Source organism: Scatophagus argus, chromosome 1, assembly GCF_020382885.2.
Source record: "Scatophagus argus isolate fScaArg1 chromosome 1, fScaArg1.pri, whole genome shotgun sequence".
NCBI lineage: Eukaryota > Metazoa > Chordata > Actinopteri > Scatophagidae > Scatophagus > Scatophagus argus.
The window spans coordinates 7426503-7454473 of record NC_058493.1 but is presented as its reverse complement, the minus strand read 5'-3'; the positions used below and the strand labels follow the sequence as shown (position 1 = coordinate 7454473).

At 42.5% G+C, this 27971-nt stretch overlaps 1 protein-coding gene across 2 annotated transcripts; it reads right to left on the bottom strand.

Moving 5' to 3' along the window:
* Positions 1-124: 124 nt before the first annotated feature.
* Positions 125-27936, bottom strand: LOC124071433 (BTB/POZ domain-containing protein kctd15). Of its 2 annotated transcripts, none has more exons than XM_046412054.1 (5): positions 27028-27936; positions 24166-24341; positions 17750-17894; positions 12687-12992; positions 125-3624 (listed from the first exon to the last, which is right to left on the bottom strand). In XM_046412054.1, exons 1-5 carry the CDS (start codon positions 27034-27036, stop codon positions 3466-3468), a joined length of 795 nt encoding a protein of 264 aa, XP_046268010.1. In that variant the 5' UTR covers positions 27037-27936; the 3' UTR covers positions 125-3465. The 2 variants fall into 2 exon arrangements, with proteins under 2 accessions (XP_046268010.1, XP_046267949.1); XM_046411993.1 differs by lacking the exon at positions 27028-27936 and adding an exon at positions 26682-27005.
* Positions 27937-27971: the final 35 nt, after the last annotated feature.

The following is a 27971-nucleotide window of genomic DNA, read 5'->3' as shown; positions in this document are numbered from 1 at the left end:
GAGATTTATCGGGTTTCATCAGTTCAATTAAAGGACACAGAGATCAGCTTATTGGCTACAGGGACCACATACATACCTCAGCGTATGTAGGCTAACGGGACAGCAATGACACAAACATCAGACATACAGTACATCCTTTTATTATCTCAAATATGCAAGAAAAGTCAAATGGAGACACTGTAAATGAACACATGCCCTTTAATACCACAGTCTAATTGTTTTAAACACTTTAAATAATATACATTTGCACCTTATGATACCCTTGAAATGTCTTAATCCATATGTACACAATGTAATGCTTTGAATTCTTTTCATTCTTTTTGAGAAGAGGACTAAGAGGTCTCTTAAAAACACAAGGGTCCCATAAAACCCAGAGTCTTGATAATTCAATATACAATAACTGTACAACTGACCCGCCTCAGAAATGGAGTGGATGCCGTGTGAAGTGGCTGAAACACTGACCAGTACTTCGTCTGAAAGGGTGGCATGTGTGAACATGTCGGTGAAGTTTCCACTCCTGTTAAGTTTGTCTTGCTCTGTAGTTAACTGACCACTTAGACACAGAGGTGAAAGGGGAACTTCAGGTTTGGGTATCGCAGACTGAGAAACCCAAAGCTGCAACTTTTGTTCCTTTATCTTACTTTAAGTGTTTGAATGAGTAATGTTCGAACGGTCATTTGTGTTGTCATTCCTATGTGCATGACCCCGTAGCTCTTCCTGTGATTTCAAAATGCCACATCAGTGCGTAAACATGCCTTTAATTCTTCCTCCCAGAAGCAAAAGTAATTCTTGCAGATGTGTGGTTTTAGTACAACACTGATCCTTTATTTAACATCTGTTTCCTCAAGGACTAACTCAGATGGGTTTCCGCACATCATATCAACTGGATAAAAGCTCTCCACATCAGCAGCAGAGTGACATCGCTTGGCTGTACAGTATGTTCTGAGTATGCTCAGATTTGACTCATCAGTTTGTTTGGTTTGTTGCGGTGTGGTCCAGCAGGCCACAACATAGGGGGGCATTTTGAAAACCAGGGCATGGGAATGACACAGCAGCAGGGGGTGCAGCCCGAGTTTCTACTGGCACCACTGAGCTGGGAGCCTTTGGGAAGACGGAGGTGGGGGGGAACGCTGTGAAGAGCCCAACATGCCCCGGCACATGAAAGGCCTGGTTGACCATTCCCTTTGAGGCGACTGGATGCAAAGGCGCAGGCCACTGGCAGGTCACAACAAAGATGGGCTTGATTGTAAGAAAGAGCCCCAGGCAGGAGTACACTGGACTAGGAGCTGCAATTACACCAAGCTCATCCTTATCCACTCATTGGCCTTGTTTAATCAGTGGCCATCCGAAGAGAGCAGACATTAGGACAACATGATCAGAAGAACTACCACCCATTTTAATGAACAACTGGTTTAAAAAAACAACTCCAGTTAAACTAAAACAACTGCCAGAGCCCGCAAAAGATCAGAATGGGCTTCTTCTTTTTTTATTAGTCTTTTGGAATGGAAGAAACAGCATCTGTAAGTTGCACACAAATATAAAGCATGAAAACTTGGCCTGTCTTGTTTCTGTCTTTGATCCAGAAATGTTGAGAATAAGACCAAAAGAATGAGAGCAGAATAGAGTAAATGCCGCCCACTCGCCTCTTTGTGAATAACATGCCGATGGTGGGGAGTACAGTTCACTTTGGGTTGTTCCATACATACATGTGAAGAACCAATAAAATAATCTCGGCTTAGAAGTGACAATATTGAAGCAAACAAAGACTTTGTCTCTCAAACTTTGTCTGAAGGTGCTGTGAGCTATTCTCAACAAAACTGTCAAGACTTGAGGCCTGAAGGAACAAATGTTGGTGCCCTTCATACATTTTTGAATAATGCTTTGTGTCGCCTTTAGTTGTAACCTGTAAAAAAGTGATGACGTCTCTATGCTTGTACAATCAACAAAATAGGCACCTTATCTCCTTTGATGCCTACAGTATTTGACCTCATGTAAGTTCTGCCTGTTTCAGATGTTTCACTGTCCTATTCTGCTAAAACATGAGAAGATAAACAGCTCAGTTGGTCACTGGGTTCAAACAAGTGTTGGGTGGGAACAGGTCAGGGCAGCTCCATAAGAGATGTTTAAGTGCAAAGAAACATGAAGCATTTAGAGTACGTCTCTTGCTGATTGTGAGACATACTAGTAAACGGCAGCTCAACATGTTGGTCGTCAGGTCTTTAACATTCTAACTCAACAAACTGCAATACATTTAGAGCTTGTGCAAATTCAATTTCAAAATAATGAACTTTCTTAAACTTCAGCTATATGTGAGCAAAGGTTTGTGCTCGTGAGAGAGAATCCGATCAGAGATATGTTTTAGAGCGAATAAGCAGAAATTCCAGAGCACTTATTTTTATGTGTGCCACACATTTGACTATAAACAATGTTGAAACATCCAGGTTCTCTTCCATCCCAGTATGAACAATGGGACTTTTTCCGACTCTGAATGCATTGCCAGCCAGATCGCTTTAGCCACATAGCCTGCAGACATCTGAGTTTCTGCAGCTACTGCCAAGAAACGTTCCCCCACAAGCTCTCAAAGCCTAATGAATACAACGTTCATACATCCTTCATATTGGAGAAAGGAAAAAAGAGACATTAAAAATAATCCTATTAATAATAATTGTTTACACCATGTCATGATAAGAACAGCAAAAGGAGCAAGAAGAACATACTTTAGAAACAACAATAAAAATTGTAATAAACAATCAGTTTGGCAAACGATGCTGTTTTCAATGAGACTCCGCCGTCTGAGGCGAGGCCTGTGGAGTGAGGTGGGATGGGGTTGGAGGGTCGAGGGGTCTGGGGAATGGGGGTCTTTTAAGGATTGTTTCCTCTCCCTGTCATCCTTAAGAACGTTCTGTCTGCTGAACCTACTAAGTCCCACAGCAGGCCGGACCTGTTACCACTCAGACAAGACTTGGGCCTCAAACAGAACTGACACAGAACTGGATGATGCACTGCTGAAAGAGGGACAGAGAAGTGGGATGTGTGTTTGTGTGTTAGGGGAATGAAGTGCATTGGGAAGCAAGGAGGGGGCAGTTGTGTTCAGGTCACCTTCTTCATGAAAAGATGAAGAAAAAAAAAGTCAACCAGTGCTTAAATGGTTCAAGTGAGCTGCTGTTGAGTCCATTTGTTGTCGTTGATGCTTTCATCACAGTCCCAAATTCTTTGGGCGTTTAACATAATCAAAAACTTTTGCTGCTGATGCTTTTTTTTTTTTCCTTTGTTTGGTATTACATTCCCCTTTGAGTTCTGCAGAGCTGGCGAGGTAAACAAGCCTCTGCTAATACTTAGGTATGTTGGAGGCGGGGTGGTTGTGGTTCTGTTAGGGCAGGGAGGGGGCAGGGATAGGCAGGGTGGGGTGATGTGAGAAGATGGAAGGGGTATTGGGGTTGTTGGCAGTCCCTCTCCTAGAATGCTCTAGTCCAGAGGTTCCTGTTTTATCCTGATGGTAGTGTTGAGAGAGAGACTCCGCCGGTCCTCGCGACACAACACATACTCGCTGAACTGAGACGAGTCCACGCCGCCTCCACAAGACGCCGCCACGCTGAAACCTTTTTGGAAAAGGCGCTCCAGAACCTAAACACAGAGGGAGGAGAGACAAAAAAAAGCAAAGAGACGGGGATTAATAACAGGCCTGTCACATCAGCAGAGCTAAATCTAACATTAGTTTTACTTACACTTGAAGTTTCATGCTTTTTAAAAGAAGGGTAAACTTCCCTTAAAAAGCTAGTGTTATATGGCATAGATCTTCATATTTACCCTACATGTCTGTTTGCACTTATGAAGCTAACTTAGCTTAGCACAAATGGACAGAGCCAGGCTAGCTGTCTCCATTTCCAGTCTTCATGCTAATCCAAGTTAGTTGTCTGCTGACTTTAGCTTCATATTTACTATACAGACATGGGAACGATATCAATCTTCTCAACTAAAGCTTGGCAAAAAGAAAGTTAGCATTTCTCAAAAAGTGGAACTTTTTCTTTAAATTTAAGCACATTTTCAGTGTGATACATATTTTTGTGGTTGAAATGAATTTGCAAACAAAATAAGATCAGTTGTTTTCTCCATAAAACAAAATGTGGCCATGAGGATATTGGAAAGTTTAGCGATATGTCATTACCACAGTTTCAAAGGTCCATTTTTAAAGTGCATTTTCAGTAAATGATCCGCAGCAGCAAATGTAAGTAAGTCTTGCACAGGTTTCAGGTATTTGTTGTCCATCCATCCTTACATCAACCTCACATCTGCATCAGTCTCAACATACACCATGTGTCATTAACCTCCCCCTCCTCCAGTTGCACATCATGATGGAATAAAACCAGAGGCACTCCGACATCACACCACCTCTGCAATATTCATGCTGCTTGTGCTGGATTGGCTACTGAACTGAGGGCATGAGCTCAAAGGGATAAGGAGAGCGGCGTGTGAGTGAGGTGTGTTAAGGGGCTCAGTGTGGTGATTACTGGAGCTCCTAATTTGAGTAATGAGGCAGGAGTGAGAGGAGAAGTGAGGTCCGTGACTGAAGCAAAGAGCGACGTGTGGGGAATGAGGATAAGGAGTTACGGGTGATCTGTGTGAGGACAAAGTGCTGGAGCTGCAGGGAGAGAATGGGAGGCAGAGATGCATGTTAGCCCTCAAATGTAGACATTGATGCACACACCAGTTCAAATGCAGATAAACTCGGACAAAAACATGTGAACTCCAGCATCCTTTTTCTCTCCTCATCTGCTGAAATTCTTGTGGGATTTTTTTTATTTTATTTTTTTACATTTTTTGTAGGGGGAATATCTTAATCCCAGTGCGGGGAGTGCCGCATATTTACTTATTCCCCCGTCCTATTTAACGGAGTGTGCAGCGCATGGAAATGAAAGGTCTTGCCGAGGGGTAGCCCCTCCTGCCAGATACATAGCCAGAGAAGTTTGCACAGAAATGATCAGTTTCTTCAGACTGCAGTGCACACACGCAAACCGATGCACACACTCACGGCTGAGGATGACCTCTCTAATTACAGGAGCGAAGGCCCCATCGCAGGGCTAAAGTGGGGCATTTAGGCATCCAGGTTGAAGGTTACAGAATCCCCTGACGGGGGGTTAGCACAACAGTGATGAGCAGATAAATCACACACAGTTATGAGATGTGTGCAAGAATGCAAACTTACAAATACAATTTATAACACACATATTCATACAAAAACTTGCTGAACAGACTTGACCCTCCACAATTCCTGACCAAAATTAAAATGTGGGCTGCTTATAAGCAGAAAGGACCACTTGGATAAACTGTCACCCTCCCCCCCTTTTTGTGTCCTCTGGCCATACGACGGCGACAAACTCTGTAATTTGTGAGACAGAAGGGGCGGCAGACAGCTGATGGTGAGGATGGCTAATTAAGAGACCTGCCCAAGCATCAAACACTCCCAAATCCATGACAGACGACGGAGGAGCCTAACGATTATGGAAATGATATTACATAGCCTTCTTTGATCATTGCATCACATTGCATTTTTCCCCATCATCTCTTAACGCATGTGGGACTCTGTCATGTTCGGCAATGAATTTGGTCACAGAGGAGAATGGCCTGATCAATAAAGATAGTCTGAAAACACTTTTATCATTAATGCATGGCAACACAAAAGACTTAAGGATATTATTATAGATAGCTGTAACTGATTCAAGAGTACTGTAATGACTATAAGAAGCCATAAAAAAACTTCACATTCAGTTTGACACTGCGAATTAGTGCCACGGGGGAATAAACAATACATTGAATAATTAAAATGTATCCAAGCAAAAGGTTTCAGTGTCCAGAGGAAAATGTCCCTAAATCAATCCCAGCTGACAACAGAAAGTAATGTCCCCTCTTAAAAAGCTAAAGCATGTCCCGGCGTCTCAGTTAACTACAACATAATGCAGGCTTTCAGATCCCAGCTAACGGTGTGTCGTACTTCGGTAGATTTCTCTGCTTACTTTGCTGCATCATTTAAGCGAAATCATAGCAAAATATACTAACGCTGAGCACTCTGATTCAAAGTTTCAATCCATGCATGATTATTTCTGTGAAATGGAATTATATTTGTTTGTTATAGATTTGGGTTTTTTTGCTGTTTCATGTACGCCACATTAAATTTAGAAGTGACCTTCCCAGACAGTATTGCTGTCCATGTGTGAGGTATGTCTCTATCCTCATTGTTTTCACAACAGGAAATCAGAACACAACAATGCAGAGGGTGTGACAACACTTTTCCAGAGTTAGCTGGTTCCACCCTAAACTTTTGCTCTTCTTCTTCTCTTTTCCTGCTTGTGTGACAGAAACAGAAAATTGAATAAAAACGTCTCCTCACCCTCTTCATCCTCAGTGATGTTTATACATCTGAAGCATAATAAGCTATTCTCACTGTTACAGAGTTGACTTGGCTGCACAGGGATCTGCCCCCAAAACACACACACACACACACACACACACACACACACACACACACACACACACACATTCAGCATATAACCACCTCACTGAGCTGCCACTCAGTCTAGGGTCACAATGGGAAAGAGAAGGAGATATATCAGCCTCACTTTTCTAACCTCCCAGCACTATATATTTCCAACACAGCGACGAGGCAGGAATCAAAGTGGAGGAGTCTCAGGGCTGGAAACCGGAGCACAATGTAATATTGATGGCCACCGGAGCACACACACACACGCACACACACTCGCAACACCTCTCCGGAGGCGCTGGAAGACACTTGCTCCTCATGGCACAGGGCTCAGAGTTGATTGACACGTATGACACGCACACACAGACGCTGGAGCATGTGATGGGCGCTGCACTCAGGGGGTCCCTTTTGTTTAACTATGCACACTCTTTAATATGTGAAAAGGAGCGCTAACTGCAGTCTCTGCGTCATATCCTCGGCTTATCACAAGCATCTGGCACAAAACAGGCGAAAAGCTCCAACTCTTTATAGTTCTCCAAGCCATCTGCCAGCTTCTTTTAGGAATCACAAGTGACAAAAACACTTTGACAGTGTGATATATTATTATAGCATTTGTGGCACATCTAGCTGCTGTGTTTGTGATGCTGACAAGACTGAGCTGAATATTACGCATAGAATGGTGACTGAAAGTGTCTTTAAGTAGTATGAATCCACACAGTAATTCAGTTCAGGGGACCCTACCTCCTGCAGGATAAATACCCAATGAGACAGACAGGGAAAAGATGTTTTTAGGATTAGGTCAGTCCTCAGTGGTACAGCTCAGACTTAAAATGAACAGACATAATGAGCACGTGAGGCTTAAGGATCTCGCACTGCCTAACATATTCAGTCATCTTTTCTTATTCACCTGTGGTCTGTGGTCTTTGGCTGTATATTGGTTGTTATTAAAACTATTTTTTACCAGTGATTGAAAGTAGGTACTGCGATTGACTGGAGACAAGTCCAGGGTGTTCCCCGCCTCTCGCCCGTAGTCGGCTGAGCTCCAGCCCCCCTGCGACCGTGACGGATAAGCGGTATAGAAAATGGATGGATGGATGAATGGAAAGTAAGTACATCTGCTCAACAACACTTTTATGCTACTTTATTCCTCTGGCCGACTAGATTTCAGATGTTTTCAGGTTTTGTTTCTTTTCACTAGCTTTTTGCTTCATTACATTTATATGACAGCAGCATTCTGCTTACACTTTAATCCATCAGTAATAATGATCCATAATATAACCACAGCATAGCATTAAATGACACTGATTCTGAACTATGAGTACCTTTACTTTTGATACTTGCATTAAAGCACATTTTGCTGATAATACATTTGTATTTCTACTACTTAGTAAAGGCTCTGAATACATCTTATCACTGGAAGTTACATTCCGTTGCAAAGCTTATTCATGACACTTCTTTCAGTGTGTTTATAATTGTATAACCAGTATGTGGATGGAGGCACCTTTCCATTCTATAGTCTATGTCATCTTAAGTTTATGTCTTCTAATTAAACAGAGTACACTCTTGAGAATTACCTAATTAATTCTCTTCCTCTTCATTCTCTTTCCCCTCTCAGTGTATCAGAAAACCTATTGCTGGTTGCCAGGGTCACTCTTAGAAAGATCTGCTTTCAACAAACTAACCATGCTGTGTCCAAAAAAGCCAAAACAGTTTTCTGAAGCATTTTTCGAGCACCAACTGCTGAAACTGTCAGCAGGCAATACTGTCCTGCCTTTATCCTCGCTGAACTGTAGGTTAATCTGCTACCTGTTGGGCCTGAGTGTCCAACGCTGTGCTCTACCCACAGAGCCACACAGGCGGTACAAAGACCCCTAACCACAGCAGTGTTAATGTCTTGCTCTGCCACTGACGAGCACAACTGAAGTGTTTGTGTGGCCTTGTCTGCTCTGATGAGCTGTGCTTTCTCTTTCCACCCAGCGCAGGATTGATGGAGTGGCAGCGTGACATGTAAGAGAGTGTTGCGACGTGTTGCGCTCCCCGACTGGGCAGCAGGGGGACAGGGGGGCCCTTCTCTACGACTGCCTTTGCTGTCACATTGATGAAGGACGGATTGGCTCTGGTCTGATCTGAGTGCTTCATCATGGTGATGTATGGAGCAGCAGGTCTGGCTCCAGCTCTGGGACGCATGTGTGTACACCTCTGTGGCTCTTTGGCTAAATGTTTTCCCTCCTTTAAGTGCCTTTGCTGCTCTCTGTTTCTCTCTGCTGGATCAACATCACAGCGCAGGTGGTTTGCATTATTCCCCAAATTCCATTCATGACTTCATGGAGAATCACTCGCCAATGTGGAGTTGTTTATTCTCATTCTCTCACATTTGAATACGCAAGATGAAGGACAAAAGAAGGGGCTAAATTTATAGCATACATTGAAATACTATAAGACCTTCCTTCCTTCTCTGTGTCGACTGACACAAACAGTTAGGATTGTCATATTTCCAAGTGTAAATAACAATGATGTAATAACATATCAGGAATTTGATACTCTTGAAACAGCTCCAAAGAAGGAGTCCTTAAAATGCTCTGAATATCTCTGAGTAATGGAATGAGATGTTTCATTCCTAAGAACCAGTTTGATTGACTTCAGGATTGTCATTTTATCTTGAAGTGAACCAGAACTAAGTAATAAACTGCAAAAACTATTTTTCTGTGTTTAGTGTACAGTAAAGTGTTTAGAAATGTCATGTTATCTCATCGTGACCAACAAGGTCTAGGAGTATCTAGTATCTAGCAAGGCAGTGACACTACCTTAACTTCAGTTAAATCATTTGGAAGGAAATTCAGTTGCCTATTCCAGTAGCATATAATACATTTTAAAACTGTTCATTTAACAGTTCAAAAAGTTATCCATCTCTTTTGTGTCAGGATCTCCTCAAAAACCTGTCCAGTCTTAAATGCTCTATTTTAGACAGCAGGACAGAGCTCCCACACCCCCCCTCCTCGCCTTAGTCTTCCTCTGTGGGCAGGGTGTGGTTCTGTGTATGTTCTCCTGCATTGGGGTCCAGGACTGAAATCAGATCAGAGGCTCATTGTCTGGCGGGTAAGACAGGGATTATTTTCCTAACCTTCTCATACCTTCACGCAACAATGAGAGAAGACAGAATGAGTAAGTTGTTTAGAAAAATCTCCCCTTACACCGAAAAACACCTCCATCTGCTCCTCATGTCCTCATCTACATCGACCCAATGAGCCGGGCCCCTCTACTGCGCTTGCATGTGTGTGTGTGTGTGTGTGAGAGTGTGTGCTTTTGATTTTTTTAAACAGAATTTTGCATATCTGTGTGTCTTAAAGGGGCCAGTGTGAGACAAAAAAGAGAGCCTGAAGCCACAACTAACGCCACCATAACCAAGAGAGGCCATACTGTGAGACAAAAGGGAGCATCGCTTACAGGAAACCTTGAAGATCCGTCTCCTCTTTCTGTTAGCAGTATGTCTGAAAAGAGGATTTCAGCTCATCTCACCTTCAGAGGAGCAGCCCAATAAAAACCTAAACAATAAAAGCTCCTTTCAGACCATGTTAGTCAGATGCACTCACATTCCATAACCAGTCTCACTGGTAAACAGAGCGGGAAAATGTTGTGTTAGTTGATGCGGCCAATTAATTATATTGCAAGTCATTTAAAAATCTATAAAAGAAGTATAAACTGGTTTAGGCTGTTTGAGAAATTGTAAGTATGGTATTAAAAAATGCAATACGTGTATTTCAATTGCCTTGAGCGGTGTTATATTGGAGTCTTTTTAAAAAAGGAGCTGTGTCTTAAAAAGGAGTAAAGCGTAAATTATGCATATCATTTCCCCCCCTTTCCATTTCTCTTCTTCATCGCTTCACAGGAAAACATGGCCGCAGTCCACACGTGCTCTGTCCCGCTTGCTCCGCTCGCCTCCCTGGAGGTGGTCTCTCACACTGGCAGGAGGGAGGTGGAGGTGTCAGAGTGCACTAGCCTGCCTGGGAGAGGCTCCCTGTGAGTGCTGGGGGGGGGGGGGGGGGGGGGGCTCTTCTATGTGTTGGCTTGTTCATGGCTGTGGGCACTGAAGTGTGTTATATCAAGCCTGTGGTGTGAGGCTGTTATGTCTCCCTCCGTTCTCCCTCTCACAGACCTCTGTGAGTAACACAACTGTAAAACTAGTTTTCTGAAGTTGTTTCTAATGTTTTACTGCTTCACTACACACTCGGCTTTTAAACAAGAAGATTGTGCATCTCAGTCAGACCCTGTTTGAAACTGCTATAACATACTGTACACTGTACTGCACATCTTTATGAGATTATATCAGTACTATATTCCTTTATTGTACGTAACGTGAGTACAATAAAAAGATAATGATAAAGCCACATACCACAAAGTACAGGCCAGACTCAGATTTCACATCATGCTACAGACACGAGAGTCACTTGGAAGTTGTGACAGAATGAAAAACTACACACACTCTGAGTGTACTGTGGTCAGATTGGCTATTGTCTCGATTAGTGACAACAAGCTATTATCTCTACTATGGTATGATGCAGCATGAGGGGCCTGAGAGCAATCCAACTACCTCAGAGTAGGTGAAATTCCAGTTAGTAGACAAGGAGCCTTGTAAGTGTGCAATAATTAGAGTATACTTATGATATAATAATACATCATAAGTATACTCCAGCCATCATAATCACTAGTGACTTGTACATAAAATCTACAAACTGTCATAGAATATCTGGACTGAGAGGATGAGCAAGAGACAGACTACTGTCCTTCTGAGCTCAGTCTGACCAGTGGAGCTGTACAGTGGCCAAAGTGCTGGCTGCACCGCATAAATGCCAGCCAGGTGTTTAAGTGCGTGTTAAAGTGTTGACGGCCGGTGATGAAAAATGCTTTGCTTGCTAAGCGAAATCCTTTGCTGGATAAATAAAGGTTAAAAAAGTCTGTGTACACAAGGCTGCAAATGATGTTGACTGACTCATAGTGAAGATTCTTTGTGTAACCTGTGTGCTACGGTGAACCTCAAAGACCGGACAGATGCCACGAAACACCCGCAGTGCCAACTCAAACTTCAACAGATGCAGAACTACAGCGTCCAGACGAAATGCATACAAGGGTTTCATTGTGCATTTTTAAAGAATTACCTTCACTTGATGCAGAAAAGATTTGATCCTTCAAAAAAATGAATGTGCTAGCTCAGAAGCTCAAGGTGAAAATATAGCTTATGTTAGGAAACACCTGAAGTCTTTCAGCACTATTGTATCATAGTTACGTCTTACAAATGCATCCATTACATAATGTATTTTGACTTTGAAATTCATTTGAATTAGTCCGGAATGTATTACTTTAAGTTATATATAATGTTATACTTGCTCCAGGAGTGTTTCAACCATATATGCTGAACACAGTGTCTGTCCAACAGAGGCCTGCAGTGGCCAGAGGCATACGATCCACATGATCTTGGATCGTGAACTGAAAATGTCATTTTAATAGACATAAAATAGACTTAATAGCTTGATCTCTGTTGTTTGGGCTGTATTACACTTGCAGGATCTGAAAAAAGGATTTTTTTTAAAACAATGTATTTTATAAATCAAATCTGCTACAGACACATAAACAAGTGTTTACACATTTTCATTTCAGAGCACCTCATTTAGTTTATTATATAGCGATTTCAAGTGCAGCATAATATTCTTTTATTTTTGTATTCTTGTTTCTAAAATAAACATGTATAGTGACTTGACATAGCTAATTCTCTAAAAGTAATTTTGAAAATAAAAATTTGAATTAAAAAAATCACCAATGTTTAAGAATGACCCTCGTACTTAATGTTTCTCCTACACCTAAATATCTTATATTACAGTGGTAACAATGTAATCTGTGTTGAATACAGATTCATGGTATTCTTCTAATATGGTGTTGCTTTAATATTAGTTGTTACTATTGTAGTTACTGTGTGATAGGTTTGTAGCGCATCCTCTTGACTTTTCTCCTGCTTTATTTGCCAAATCAGTCAGTGCAAAAGAAAAAGAAATTTCTTGAACTATCTATCTTAACTGTCATACATTACTCACACTTGGATTTTGCAGTTGCTGCCAGCAGAATAGTCACAATTCACTAACACCAGAAGCACCACACAGAAATTTTAGTTACGAGATTTGATAGGTGTTTTTTGCATGAAGGGGGGTTTCCAGTGTGTTACCTGGACAGAGTTGAGCCTGCAATAGCCATTGAGAGGAAAACGGATGACGTGCGTTGGGTCCTGGTTCCAGCCAGCGTTGACTGAGTTACACATAACGTCTCCAGTCTCAGGGAAGATCTCCTCGATGAGGACTTTCTCCCCACTCAAGGCGATCCTCTCACCCAGGTCTGGCGTGACGCGAACCACCAGGCAGTCACAGGGCTGTGCCAGTCGTCGTTGCTCGCGCTCCTGCTTCCAGCGCTCCAGCTCCTTGATCATAGGTGTCAGCTGGTAATAGCGAGCCTCCTCGTACAGCAGATGGAAGTCCTGGGAGATGGAGGTAAGTGCAGTTAGTTTGCATATGTGTAAGGTCTTCGTGGTTATATGTGTGACTAAGACGGTTCATCACCAAGGTCATCAGGACCAAGCCCTTCACATGCACAACGGCACTGTGCAATATTACTGTGACAGTAGAAGGTATATTTACAGGGTAACCCGATGGCTTCCCCGCAGCAACTTATGACAAAGTGTCCTTGACGAAGACACTTAACCTCTAATTACTCCAGGAATGCTGTTCTGTCTGCATCTGCACTTTGACCCCTCTACAGTGGTGAAACACCAATGGTGCAGTACAGGCATGCATGAAAGAACAAACAGCTACGGGCACAGTGATGAATATGCTCAACATGTCCTACAATTATTCAGAATATTTTTAGGAATTACATTTATATATGTGTGCCACATACCACAAGTGTCCTTTGTCCTCACTGGCAAGACAACAACTCTCTTTCTGACAAGAAATCCTTATCAAGGACTACAAAGGGTTTTCCGATCAATGAACTTGTAGCTGAGGATTCTTGTAATGTCAGCAGTGTAAGAGTTTAAATCTTTACGTACTGCACTCATGTTAAGTTGATCTGGATAAGAATCAGACAAACATCTCAAATATAAAAGTAAAAATGTGCTCTTTATTTGTCTTTGTAATGCTAAAAGATATCTAATTGTACCAAATTTGAAAACAGAGCAGTTTAACATCTCATTACTATGAAATACTTCCTCTTGTATCTACTGGAGAGAAGAACATTAAACCAAGATCGGTGATGGTCTTCGACCAGCAGGGCAACACTCTCAATAAGCAAAGCACAGCCATGCTGCAGCTCTCCTCCGCAGTAGCTCTTGGCAGAGCTGTGCTAGCCTTTAGCATGTTTCACTGAGGCGGCTCCAGAAAGGCCGTCAGTAGGGCTCCAGTGAAGTGGGATGGTGCATTCCTGTGTGCAGACAGTCTGCAGCAGATTGCCTGCCTCTCCCTCCTGGGCAAGGCTTGCTGGGGGCCATTTGCCCCTGTGCTCTTGCCTCTAATTTCCCACAAGACCAGATGGCACCATCATTCACCGCTACCATAGAAATTACAAGGAGGCGGAGGTTGGCTATTGGAGGCAGACAGGAGGTGAGGAAAAGATATGTGCAAGTGAACATGAGGACAATCATCAGCCAAGGAGGAGTTTAATGTATTCCTCACATGTTAATGAGACTAGTGGTCCGATATTAAGCTCCTATTAGAACAAGATTTAATTAGGTTACACCTAAATGCTGCAAATCGTTCTGCCAAACGATTAGTAATTAATAAATCTGTGTTCTGATTAGTATTTCGCAGTGGCAAAGAATGACATTTTCATTCATTCTTAGTTTATGAATGTTCATCACAGCCTTTCAAAGTTTGCTTTTACATGATGTTCATGCTCCTTAGCTCCTGGCTAGAGTTTGTTTTAATGCATGGACACTGTCAAACCACAGCAAACAACTTTGATTGTGCATATGGCTACATATTAAATAGCTGCAGATCAAAATTGTTCACCTTAGTGCAGAGCAGTTTAAATGCCCTTGAAAAGAGACACAATGTGTGTTTGTGATGTGGAAACAACATATGTTTCCTGTAGTCTGCATCATTGGTGGCTGTCGGTGTTGAGTGCCAGGGCCGCCAGGGAGCCCTGATCTAAAACAAGTTTTTCCCCGTCCTTTCTCTGGACCACTGCTGGGTATAGAACCAGAGCAGGGAAACAAACAGCATATTCATTAACCTTGCTGCTTTTCTCAGACTGTTTAGCCTTGAAAAGCCACCCTCTCTGGTTTATCCCATCCTCTAAGCTGCGCCTTCATCTGAGACATGTGAACGACACCTAAATACAAGTCCATCTGGACGAGCGTTGATGCAACACATCTTAAGCTGACGGTCTAATATTGAAGATTTCAGAATGCAAAAGAAGAGGGGGAGTCAGTCCTTTTTTCCCTTTTTCTCTCCCTTTCTCCCTGTCTTTTTCTCTCCTGGCCCTCTTGCTGCAGCTGACAAAACTCATACTGAGACGCTCCCCTTCAGGCAGCTCTCTGTATCAAAGTGTAGCTCCTCATCCTTCACAGGTCTGAAGCCATGGATGGATATGTTTTTAACAGGGGTCTGTCTGCGAGGCACTTTAGTCATCCTGAGCAGCGCAGAAAACAACAGAGTAATCCTAAGCGCTGAGGTGAGGATGAGAGGGAGACAGGGCCAACAGCTCCGTCCTGGCTGCTGGAGCTGCTGCTACTGCTGCCAGCTCTACGAGACAATTCATCCCCCAATCCTGTGTCCAGACAGCCCGTTTGAGCTTCAAAATAATGATCCGACCTGATCGCCCACCGGCAAGGCAACATCTCAGAGAAGGACAGAGGGAGGGAGAGACAGAGAGGGAGGCAGGGAAAGAGAAGAAGAGGAAAAAATGATGGAAACTGTCACTATGAAAGGAGTTGGAGGACTGATAAAGACCTGCCGTATGTTTTGGGCAAAATATGACTTAAGCCACACATGTAGAGCCTCACAGGTTGTTGATTAAACATCCACCAATGAAAAATCCAGCCAACTTTAACTAATATACAGCACCACAAAAAAACAAAAACAAAAAAACTCGTCGCTTACCTCTTTCCTATTATTTTTAGCATTTGATACGTAAAGAAGCAAATCATTATTGATTTAAAGTTGCAGTACAAATGCCTGATTAAACAGACGCAGAAATCACAGACTCTTAACGGTTTATAACCATGCCTTCAGTATGGCTGAGCATTGCTTACCCTCTTGTGATTAATTGTAGTTTGAATAATGAGAAGAGGGAGGATATTAATAGTGAATATTTTGTTCCACTGATGTAGGCTGAAAAATTTCTTTTCCTATTCTGCTCAGACTTTCACATTGATTTAGCAAAACACACAGCGCCCAGGCTGCCAGCAGCAGAACAGACCCAGCCCTCTGGCGACGGCAAGCCTGATTGTGTTCAGATAAAGACATGCTCAATTCCGCCTCACACTATTTGCATTTTTTTTCCCCGGCTTCACGCAAATTGAAAGGTATGCAGATCAACACGAGCTTATGCGAGGGGATCGTAATGAGTTGAAACAATGAAGTCCGATGGGTTCTCTTCAACCGTGGTGCCTGATTGGATTGTCAAGACTTCACAGAAAGGGAGGGAAAAGCATGAATACGAGGCGAAAAACTAATCGGCACTGAGTCAGGCCATCATTTGCAGAAAATATGCAGGGCTTTCATGTCATGTTCTGTTGTCTGCGGTTTGGCTCTTGTTCAGACTATCCGTGAGGCCTGGAGAGTTTGCCTCTGGCTCTGTGTGGCTTGGCCTCGCCTTGGTGCCTCGTAGAGAATGATGAACAAGCACCAGCCCGGTGGAAAGGTCACGCAACTTAAGGTGGAGTAGAAGTGACGAATAGAATACACCTAGGAAACAATATCACTGAATAAAAACCTTGAACAGGAAGGAGCTGTAGGCAGAATATATAATAATTCTGACAAAGCTACATGTGGTTGTGTGAATACTTGTGGTATGAGACTTACTTGCTAGTAATGCCATCAGTCTGTTTTACAGCTGCTGTTAATATTTTATATCAACCATGGATTAGCTTACTATGTACGATGTAAAACACTATACAGAGTATTTTAGCATGTTTTAACTCATTGTCTTGCTTTTAAGGCTGTAAAATTTACCGGTTTGGTTCACTCTTGCTGCTCTCATCACCCTCAATGATAAAAAAAAGGGCAAACCAAAAATCAGCATGAGCAAAAGACAGACATACGATGATGGCGAATAGCTGGTGAACATCGTGGGGCATTTAGGAGCTAAAGTGTTAGACACCAAGTACCAAAACACTTTGTATCGATGTTTAACTACAAACACCTTAGAGTTTGTTAAGTATTGTGTGATACCAAGTCTGTGTATCAGACTTGGAATACCAACACTGTGCGTTCACTTTCAGTGAAAAAGAACAAAATTCTTTCATACAGACACTAAAACCAGAACCAGGTGAGTGCAGCCTCAGTAGTTTAATGCAGGCCAAAGCAGACTCAGTGGCCCACAAAGAGCACAGCAGAGCACAGATAGATGTATACATGGATACAGCGCATGTTAGCATGTATTAAACTGCACCAACATGCACCAGCTCCCCCAGCAGGTCTCTGACTGTCAGCGAGACTTCCTGTCTGTGTGGGAGTCGGTCATCAGAGCACGGGGGAACAGAGGCTATTTCACCTGGGCTCACCTCTATAGAAACCACTCGAAAAAAACAACAACAGCTCAGGGCTTTGGCACACACATCACTGGGCCATGCTCCAGTTAAAACCAGTTAGCATTTTACCACTCCGCCACTGTAAACTCCAACTGAGTCTGTTCCATATCTCTTTTTTTCCCCCCACCAAAGTTTCCTAATTACTGCTTATGCTTATTCTACAAGTAATAACTGTGTTGAATGGGAGGGGGGGTGAGTCTATGTTGGCACTGTGAAAAGAGATCTGGCAGCTCTGTTGTGGTATCAGGTCTGTTTTGAAAACATGCAACCCCTGAGAGGGCAGGTAAACATTAATAAAAACAAACATATTCACACTTTGGTGTACTATCTTGAGAAAAATCACAAATTTCACACAATATTACTGCGAGTCTGGGCAGATGGCTTAACATACCGGAGCTTTTAATGTTGTTATGTTGTTTGAACTGTGTGAGCTGATGGCGCAGTCGAGTACACACAATATAGTGTGTTGTGGTGCAGATACATACCTTGAAGTCATCTGGTAGGAGCAATTTGCTGGTCCTGAGGAAACTGAGAATGTAGCGGAATATCTCGCCATCCCGATCTATGAAGTAGTGCTGCTTCAAGCTGTCCAACACGATGGGCTCGGTGCCATTGAACAGACGACTGATTCTGAAAATTGAAATACACACACACAAACATACGCGCACGCGGACAGCCGCACACACACACACACACACACACACATAGAATGGAATGAGCCAGCTCCCTTCAAATGCATGAAACAATTACCCATTACTCCATTTATTTTTCAATTTTATTAGCACTAAGCTTGAAATGCATTAGCATCCCAGGTTGAAACAAGGGGCTTAAGGCACAGTTCCTCCATTCCAGACTTGTTTGAAGTGTCCCTTCTGCAGAGAGATTATAACAACACACACGCTTGCTGCTTGTACTTACAGAAATTAATGGCATGAATGTAGCATTACAGCTCTATTATTCCATCTGTTAGAAGGGTGGAAATGAAAGAGAGGTAGGAAATGGTGGAGGTCCACATATTAATGTGAGGAGAACATCTGGAAAAAATATTTTTCTTTTACAGTTTGTTATGAATGTAAGAAGATTTTGGACAGCTGTGCTCCTGCTGTATGCCATTGTTACACTTTGTAATGATGTCTATCACATGCTTTGTATTTTGCTTATAAAATGTGACTACATAATTCTATCGACACAATGAAGTATATTAGCGACTGTTGCATTGTCCATTTGAACCCGTAACAACCCATAACTCGAATCTCAGATACATATTTTGGTAAAATTGGAATCAAACTGCTGAACATATGTTCTTTGAAAATGCACGTTTGTTATCGGGGATCCGTTTTAGATAACGAAACACGACATCATTCGTCAACACAGAAAATACGCTGCGTTGTCACTTGGCTCTCCTATCTGTATTAGGCTGAATTAGATTAGGTAGAGAAGACAACTGAAACAATGAAAACAACATTACCCAAAATTGCATCAATAATCTTTTCCTATTAAGAGAAACAATAATTAATTAAAAACAGTAATTAGATGTATGTGGTTAAGTTTTTACCAAATATTAACAAGATTTTCCTGAAATAATAAGACACTTGTTGCTGCCTATAGTGTACTGCAAGATTAAGGGCTTAGTTGAAGTTGGCTACAGGGGCTCATCAAGGCAAAGAGCAGAAATTGCTGTTATCTTTAAACTTTCATCACACCATGTTGGCGCCGTGCCTCGAGATACCCTTGGACAGATATTCATTTCCCCTCATCTTACAACTCCCTCTCTCGCCGGTCTGATCATCTCACCTGACCACCTCCACTCTGTCTGTTTGTCAAGTCCCACATGCTAAATATCCCTTTTCAATCATTAATAACAGTTTTTTTTTCAGCATCTCTAAAATATTGAGAATGCAGTTTGTACAAGTGTTTTTAAGTCTTTGTAAAACTTTTGTACCCCAAAGCTTAAATTTATGTAACTCTGAAGTGCAAAAATTTGCTTTAATTTCGTGACTCATTTTGAAAAACTCTCCCTCAGCAAGAGAAACCTGGAGCGTCTGTGCAGTATAAACAAGTCGTACTAGTGATTTACACAAGAAATCTGTTCCGTGTAACCTCCTTAACAGCTTCCCTGCACATTTCCATAGTCTTTCTGAGAAATAGTTACTGGCAGGGCACTGCATAGATATTGTTATCATTTTGATGCAATCAGCTCTTTGCTCACAGTAACAGCTTCTAGGCCGGCTGACAAAGTTGTATGACACAGAAAAACGTAAAACCTATCTGCAAACATGCCGACCAAAACACACATAAACCCGGCACTGTCTGAGCACTGGCATGTCAAACTCTATTACAAGACACTGGAAGGGAGCCACGGTGGGAATGTCAATGAACTAACAGCAGGGCTGGCTTCACTCACACGCTCATTTTACTGAATTTGCAATTACAGTCCTCTACTTTGTAAAAGTGTGAGAGCTTGTATTTAGTATCGGGTATCTCCTGACCCTGATGTGTTGGCTCAACATACTGAAGCTATCATGTCAAATTCACCCTGTTTTCTTTTCCGTTGACTTGACTTAGTGAAGAAGCAGAGCAAAGATGGTTCTCCCTCCCTTTCTCCCCTCCTGCCATCCCTTCTCTTTTTCACGCTTTCTTTCTTTCTTTCTTTCCATCTCCATCCTTCTCCCTTACTCGCTTTCTCTCTGGAAATCGATGCAAAATGCTTTATAAAAAACCAATACTCATCTCCCTGTTTTGCCCGAGGTGTTCCTTTCTCATATGGTCTTGCAATTCTTCCAGCTAGAATTTCACCATACCCCTCCAGGCTAACTCTGTTTTTCATCTCCACTTTTTTAAAAAGCAATTAAAATGCTGCCTGTTTTTCTTTTTCTTTCTCTCTCTTCTACTCCTTTCACTCTCTCGCTCTCTCTCTCTCTCTCTCTTTCTCTGTTGGTCTCCTCATTTTTCCCCTTTCTGCTAAATCCCTGAATTGGAGAAGGTTTTTTTATCAGGTGGGGAGAGAGAGCAGGGTGTGCATGTGTGTGTGTTGGGGGGGTGTACATAGAGAAATTAAGTGAAAACATACATAAACAGACAGGCCGAAAGATGAGGAGATTGACAGATAAAGACAAAGATAAAAACACAGCGGAAGTAAAGGAGGAAAGGAAGCAGGGAAAGAAACAAACACACTATGAGTGGAAGACAGAGTGAGATGGAGAGAGTGGGTTAAGAAAAATAAAAGCTATGACAAAACTACATAGAAAGAAAGAGTTGGGGAGAGGGGGTGAGGTGGTGGGTGTCGGAGGTTATCAAGGACAGGAACAGCTCAGATCTCCCACCCAATGGTGCCAAGTGAGGCCAGGCAGTGAGGCAGAAGGTGGGCAATATCAGGCAGGACGCTCACTGCAGCAGCTACAGCCAGCCAGTGGCTCACAGACACCAGAGACGTGTCTGCAGGTATCACTGATTCTACAAGAACATAAGCTATCTGGAAACTGTAGCTCTAATGAGCACCTAATGAGCACAAGACACAGCGAAACAAACAGACTCAGGGATGTCTGTGAGTGTGTCCAGCCTGATGTCAAGGCAGGCCCACTATGACTTCTGAGCAGGGTGAGTTTGAAGGAGAAAACCGGATTACTACTGTGTCTGAGATGATGTATACGCTGACGGTTCTCTTCCAAAGAGCATGTGACAGTTTCAAAACAAGAAAACAAATTTAATTTTGCTGAATTTTTTAAAGAGAACAAATGACAATGACTCAGGATCCAGTGTAACTCTTGATACTTTAGAAACTGCAACAAACATGTTCTTACATGGTTGTCTGGGGATAAATTTCATCAAGGGATCTGTTGCCCAATGTTTGCCTACACGATTCCATGATGTGTTGATGAACCAAACACCCCCACTCTAATACTCACAATATGTGCTGCTAACAATCCAGTGTGGTTCCGGAAATCATTTTAAGTCATCATAACTTCACTGTTTCTGCACAAGAGCAACTATTCTCCTTATTATTTCATGTTAAGTGACTGAAACTAGAAGTCTTATTATAAAACAGCAAAATTTTCTTAAGAAAATGGCAGTGTGTTAGCATCACACAACCTCTTTAAAAAGAAAAAAAAAAACCTCAAACACTTAGCACACATGTGAGGCCTTGTTTGGAGCAGAAACGTGGAAAAATAAAAATGAAATAAAATAATACAACAATTTCTATATTGTAGCTATAGTAAATAACGAGATATTGTTTACTTTATTTAATATGATGATTTCAGGTTAAAGAAAAAGAAATGATTAGATACAGAGGACCACTAAAAGAACATGAAACCAATACAGATCTATTAGCTCTGGACACAGAAAACTTGTGTTCAAAGAGAAAAATGTCCAGTGGTCCTTTCAAAATAGTTTCCTTGTCTCTGGATCATTTCCCCTAATTTCCTCAGCTTCTGTTCAAGTGACTGCTCAGACTGTGCTCTCTGAGAGCTACACAGAGTGTGCATCAATGTTTCATGACCCCTGTCCCTTAATATGGGCCGCACAGAAGAAGATGAATAACCACACATTAGTTACTAGACTAACTTTCTCTTGGCATGCTACATTATTTAGGGGTCAATCTATTAAAAGTAATCATCAACTTTAAACTCTTTAACCCTGCTCTTTTAGTCGTCACAATTTCAGTTTTGCCAGTTTTGCCCTGCTCGAACGGACGTGGCCGAACGTGGCGTATACGGCTATACCAGTGTAATTGTTTTGCTTTCTGCTGTCAGCCATTATCCTAATTCACACAAAAGGGCCCCTCCTTCCACTGGCTCCAGCGGAAAGTAGAGCCCTGAGGCCAACTGTACGCTGAGGAGGCTGAGAGAGAGAGAGAGACAGAAAGAAACAGTGAGTGTATGCATGTGTGTGTGTGTGTGAGGGTGTGTGTGTGTGTGTGAGAGAGAGAGAACCAGAGTGAGAAAGACACAGAAAAAGACAGAGAAAGAGAGACCCAGAGAGGGAGAGGGAGCAAAGGAGCATGTGCGAAAGAGAGAGAGAGGAAAGAGCACTCCAATAACACTCGCAGTGGTATCCGGTCTTTACTCTCACTGTAAAAACACTGTTTGGGTGCACTGACATGACTCTGTGCTCCATTTGCACAGTGCCCTGTGTGTCTCTGCCTATGAATAACTTTTTTGTAAAGTGTAAAGCTGCACCGGAGTGTAGAAACAAAGAAACACAATAGAACACAAAAGCCAAATTAAAATGAAAATGAAAAATGGCTCTGCAGTTTAACAACTATGTGAGATGTGTTGAGACAGGCGAATCTCCAATCATTTGTGACTGCAGCTTCCAAACAACATTAGCACATTTGATTAAAATCCTCTTGTCTTGTGGCCTCTCCATGGATGAACTCAGTCTAACACAGAAACAATGGGCACCAAAAGCACCTTAAAAGCAAAAACAATCATATCATATTTTTCTCATGACATGTTACAGTCAGGGATAAAAGGAGAGTTGTCAGGGATTTCCTGTCAGAGGACTCTATGAATATGAGGATTCTATTACCAAGGGATTATATGGATTGTTTCCTGTAGCCAATTTGGCAGATTTTCTAACAACCTGGTGAATGTTTACGTTGGCCCACATGGGACTCTGTCAGCTGATGCAGAATCGCAGGCTAATGTAATGAATGGCACACTGCATTTGATGAAAAGCAGGGGGCCCAAAACAACTCAGATTTTAAAGGGGCTGAATCCATGCAGTGGAAATCAGCAGAGAACAGAGATATTTGATCATTAGTTGTGTGTGTTTGCTTCCAGAGCGACCTCCGGTTGTGTCACTTTGTTTGTGGATGGAGCTAAAAACGTGAATAAAGTGGGAGGGTGGATTACCAACAGCTCTTACACAATCTGAATCATCATGACTAAATCTTGCAATGGGAGTGCATCAAAAATAAAAACCCTGCTTGCTGAAAGAATAAGATGCCAGCTTGTCCACACAATATTCAGTCACCTTTTCAGAGGTTTTAGGGGTTAATCATGACAAAGAAGGTTTGACTGTGGCAAATGCTGGTTCTAAAATCGTCAAAAAGTCTGTTTCTCACACACCAACAACAGATTCTAGATTTTAATCAGATTTGACAGCTGTTTTGATGACAGCGATCAGGACATTTACATTTCCAGGGATTCCTAACAAGACCCTGATCTACTGACAAAAAAATGAAAAGAAAAGAAAAGGCTGTGAGAGGGTGTAGAGTGGTGAGCAAAACTCCACCACAGGAATAAGTGAAAAAGTCAATGTGCTTGCCAGCTTGACACTGTGTGTAAGGAGATAAAAAACAAAAGCCTCTGAGGCATTTATTAAACAATATCAGCATTATTATAAACGATATTATTATTATTTAATACAAATAATCACGACTAAAACAAACACAAACGATAAAATTAATAATTTCAAAGTTGTGAGAATTTAAAAATCATGAAGGAAGCAGAACTGTCCCAACATGGTTTGAAAGGATATTAAACTGGTAGCTTCTGAGGACAAGTTTCAGTGCAGTTGTGTTGATGCCAGCCAGCTAAATGACTTGTTAAATGCATAAATCCAATTAAACTTAATTAAGACAAACATCTCTCAAATAATGTGATAATTGATTTAATAGCTAAAATACATTATTAAGCTATTAAACAGTGACATGAACTGATTAAGCCTACAATCTAGTTGAAGGTTTAATTAGGATTTGCCATTATAAAGTAAGACGACAGACTTAAAATCCTAGAAATTCACAACAGTCGCATTTAGAAAGGGAGCAACAAGATGCAAATCCAGTCGCTGTTCAGTATGCCAGTATTTCATTAATAATGATTTTCGCTAAATCTGACAAAAGTTATGAATTAAACTAACTCCAGCAACGAGTGAGAAAGCCGGGGACGTGTCTTACCTTGAGTCTGGGTACTTGGTGAGGGTCGCCAGGCTGCTGGTGTACATGTGTCCCCCGACATCGATATGCACCGGGGCGTTCGCCTTGGTCAGCTGAGCCGGCAGAGGGATCCCCTGAGCGGCCAGGGGAGAGACCGGGGACCGGGTCAGAGACAGCCGTGACATGCTTCTTCCCTCCTGAAAGCAAGTATACAGAAAAGCCATGGGAATAAAGATAAAGGGAGGGAAAAACAACAACAACAACACAGTGTTCCTACACAGGGAGGCAGGTAGTATCCTTTCTGAATGCTATCAGATCATTTCCATGTCTGTCTGGTCGCGTATTTAGCCTGGAAATTATTGCCACCGCTCTAATTAAGTATGTTTGCATCTTTTCAGCACCGGAGGCGAGGATAGGAGGATGCTTATTAGAGAACCGGGGTGAGAGAGAGAGAAAGAGAGAGAGAGAGAGAGAGAGAGAGAGAGAGAGAGAGAGATGGACGGATAGAAAGGCAGAGAGGGAGGAATGCTAGGTGTCAGCCTCCAGGGGAATAAAACAAACTGCTGCTGCAATATTCTAATTAAAGGTCGCCTTATGTGTTAGACGTGATGCGCCCAGACACCCAAGCCACCAATCTGCGAGCCAGGATAACACGACGTGTAGGGAGGGGGGCAACTTTTTCTCTTGGCACACACACACACACACACACATTCACAACAAAATATTAAGGTGGTGGCTTGTCGTGTAACGACTGATACCTGTTAAAAATCTATGCGCACGAGAAATAAGTTTAACCATGCATGAAAACGCTCCAGGAGTCAGTTCAGAGAAAGCTTCACCCGCAAGTTCAGGTTGACAGGCCAAAGCATGAGCAATCCTCCTCCGTGTATCAAAAGGATTGTGTTTTACAGTTATTGTACTAAATAATCAAAACCTCATTATTTATACGCCAATACAATAAACAGCAGGACTGTGGGAGCGCAAAGAGTGGGACAGAGCTCACTGGAGAGCCCGCTGCTGCGCTCAGAGGTCAGCACGGAGCTGAGTTTGATTAGCTGCTAAAATGTTTGAGAAAATATTTTTAATTCACTTCGATACGCCGCCATTTGATTCCGCGCCGCTTGTGGAAGAACAGCGGAGGCACTTATTTCGAACTCACTGGTGCGTAATTTGTTTGCCAACAGCTGCAAGTAAATGACTCTGCCAGAGAGTCAAAGTGTAAGCCGCACTAGGAGGACGTATAGGCCCAGTGCCACGCTGGTTTGGATAAGGAAGTAGAGCACATTTATGCTGTTGAAAGTCTACATTTTTAGATTTTCCTAATGGTCACTAACTAAAGGTCACAGTTTGCCCACTTCATCATTACTCATCTATTACCCTCCAGGCTTTGGTTGAAATACAGACCTCCCCTGACGCAATTTGCAGCAAATTTTTAAACAATACTTTGAGTTACTAAACTGACCCTAAACAGACTGATATAATACCATTTATTCCTCCATTAAATCAGCAGCATCGATCATTTTGTTGTTGCACAGATGGAATATTTTACTGTCACGACTGGCCAACTGAAGGCCGCTGTGAAAGTCCAGATCAGCCCCTCGGCTGTGACGGAAAGCGCCTGTGGCCACAAAGTGAGAGACTGGGGCTTGTTTTTCGCAGGGGTGTTGTACTCCTCACAGCAGTATCGTGTTCGTTTAATACGATTACAGGACGATGGGATTACATTTCAAATCCCAGGAAAAGAAAAAGAAAAACTTGGACAGACTTGAGAAGTTTGGGGGTACATACCGGGCTGTCCCGCCGTAGCTCTCTCTCTCTCTCTCTCTCTCTCTCTCTCTCTCTCTCTTCCTCAACAAACCCACCAATTAACTAATTAAATTACGTGGACGCGTAAAAAGGACCAAATGGAAAGAACCAGACAATAAATCTCCTCTCCTTCCCACTCAATAACAATTTTCATCAGTTTAACATGTTATCTCTCCTGATCCCTGACTCTGTCACACACACACGCACACGCACACACACACACCATATCTGATAAATTCCTGCACAAGATCACAGCAGCTGTACAGGCATCAACTTTCTCTCCAGAGCTGCTGTGTTACTGCCTCCTTCCGCTGAGCCTCTCCAAGAGTTGTAGCCAATTTCGCACACAAAAATGATCCTGATATTCCGCAAATAAAATGACCACAAATCGCACACGGAAACATTAGAATAGGAAGCAATCCGATACATCCCACTCCGCACGAAAACTAAAAGCCTGTGCTCTGCCTTTAATTCAACCAAATGCTCAATATGGCGTCTTATTCCTGCTGTACAATTAAAAGCATAATCCCGACACGTGTAATTCATTGCCCGCTTCACCTCCCTCGTGTTAACTGTCCAGTCTGTGAGAAGAGAAGGAAAAGCCCTGTGGCTCGAGGTGCATTTGCGTTACTCTTTAGCAGCAGTCCGACTATACTCATCGAAAACTACAGGCTAAACCTTCACTGTGTGTAAAAACATCGCATTCTGTAATATTAAAATATTCACCCTACCGTTTCAAACATTGTAGGGAGTCCAGACGAAATCCGTGCCGGCGGTCAGTCCCCGCTGCTGTCCGCGTAACCCCCAGAATTTTCAAATATTTTGTCCAAATGCCCTCGAGTGTGTGGTTCAACTACACCACCATCCAGCTCCAGCACGAACCTACGCTGCCGCCCGGGAAAGCAAAGTCTTTGCTCTGTATCCCGCACTAAACTGCTTTTTTAAAAGACACTAGGCTGTGGCCGGGATGGACTGCTTGCAAAGAGTCTCTGTGGCTTTAAAGGCTCTATTGCAAGGCTGACTCGACCTCTCCTCACCAAGCTTCTTTGTACCAAAGCGCACAGGAAGCGTCCTTACCTTGTACATAGATGAGATGATCTCCTTCCCCTTCTCAGCTCTTATTTGGATACGCGTAAAAAATGTGCGCTCTTGTTCGAATCCCGCTTCGTATTTCAGCTTCTTGTCCGCTTTTTTGCCTAAATGAAACTGCCCCTGTGGTTTGTTATGAGAAGAAGAAAGCCAATAATCCGTCTCCAAATAACAGAGCAGAGCTAAAAAAGAAAATTCTTGCTCCGGGCTGCCCGAGCGCCTCTGGGCCAGGGATTAGGCTACAATTAGCTCAACTCCACTCTCTCGCCCAGGCAATTTTCTCAGGGAAGAAAACGTGATACCCCCTACATCCAGAAATTATGACTGCACAGATATAATAACTTATCTTATTTTCTTCCCGGCAAAACTAGATCGTTCCCCTTAACGGTGTGAAGTTGTGCTTTAGATGGGGTAGGAAACCTAACAGGCAACTGTTAGTCGCTCAGTAGATTTAGAGCAGCAAAAAGCAAATTTTAATCATTGTCATTTCGTCTGATGTAATAGTTCCCCAGGCTGTTCCAGCTAGCAGGCATACATTTCCATCTCCATCTCCAACCTAAATTTAAAGTTTAAAGCCAAGCGAGCTGCCATTGTCCTTCACTCGGGAGGCATTCAGTGAAGGCGCAGTAACTTGTTGATAAAGTCCCAGAAGAAAAAATATGTTGAAAATGAAGAGATATCCTTGAACCGATATCTTTCATGCGGTGATTTTCCCCGTGTCCCCGCTCTCTCTTTCTCTCCCTCTCTCCCTCTCTCTCTCTTGCCTTAATGTCTGGAGTTGTAACGCCAAATTTCCTGCAGGCCGTTAAAATCAAATGACGTCTATGGACATGCATGCATGCTGCTGCAGAAAGCGCCCTCACAACCTGCCTGCAGCCAAATGCGCCATTTCAATTATAGCGCAGGGCTTAGATGGAGATATCTGCCCAGCA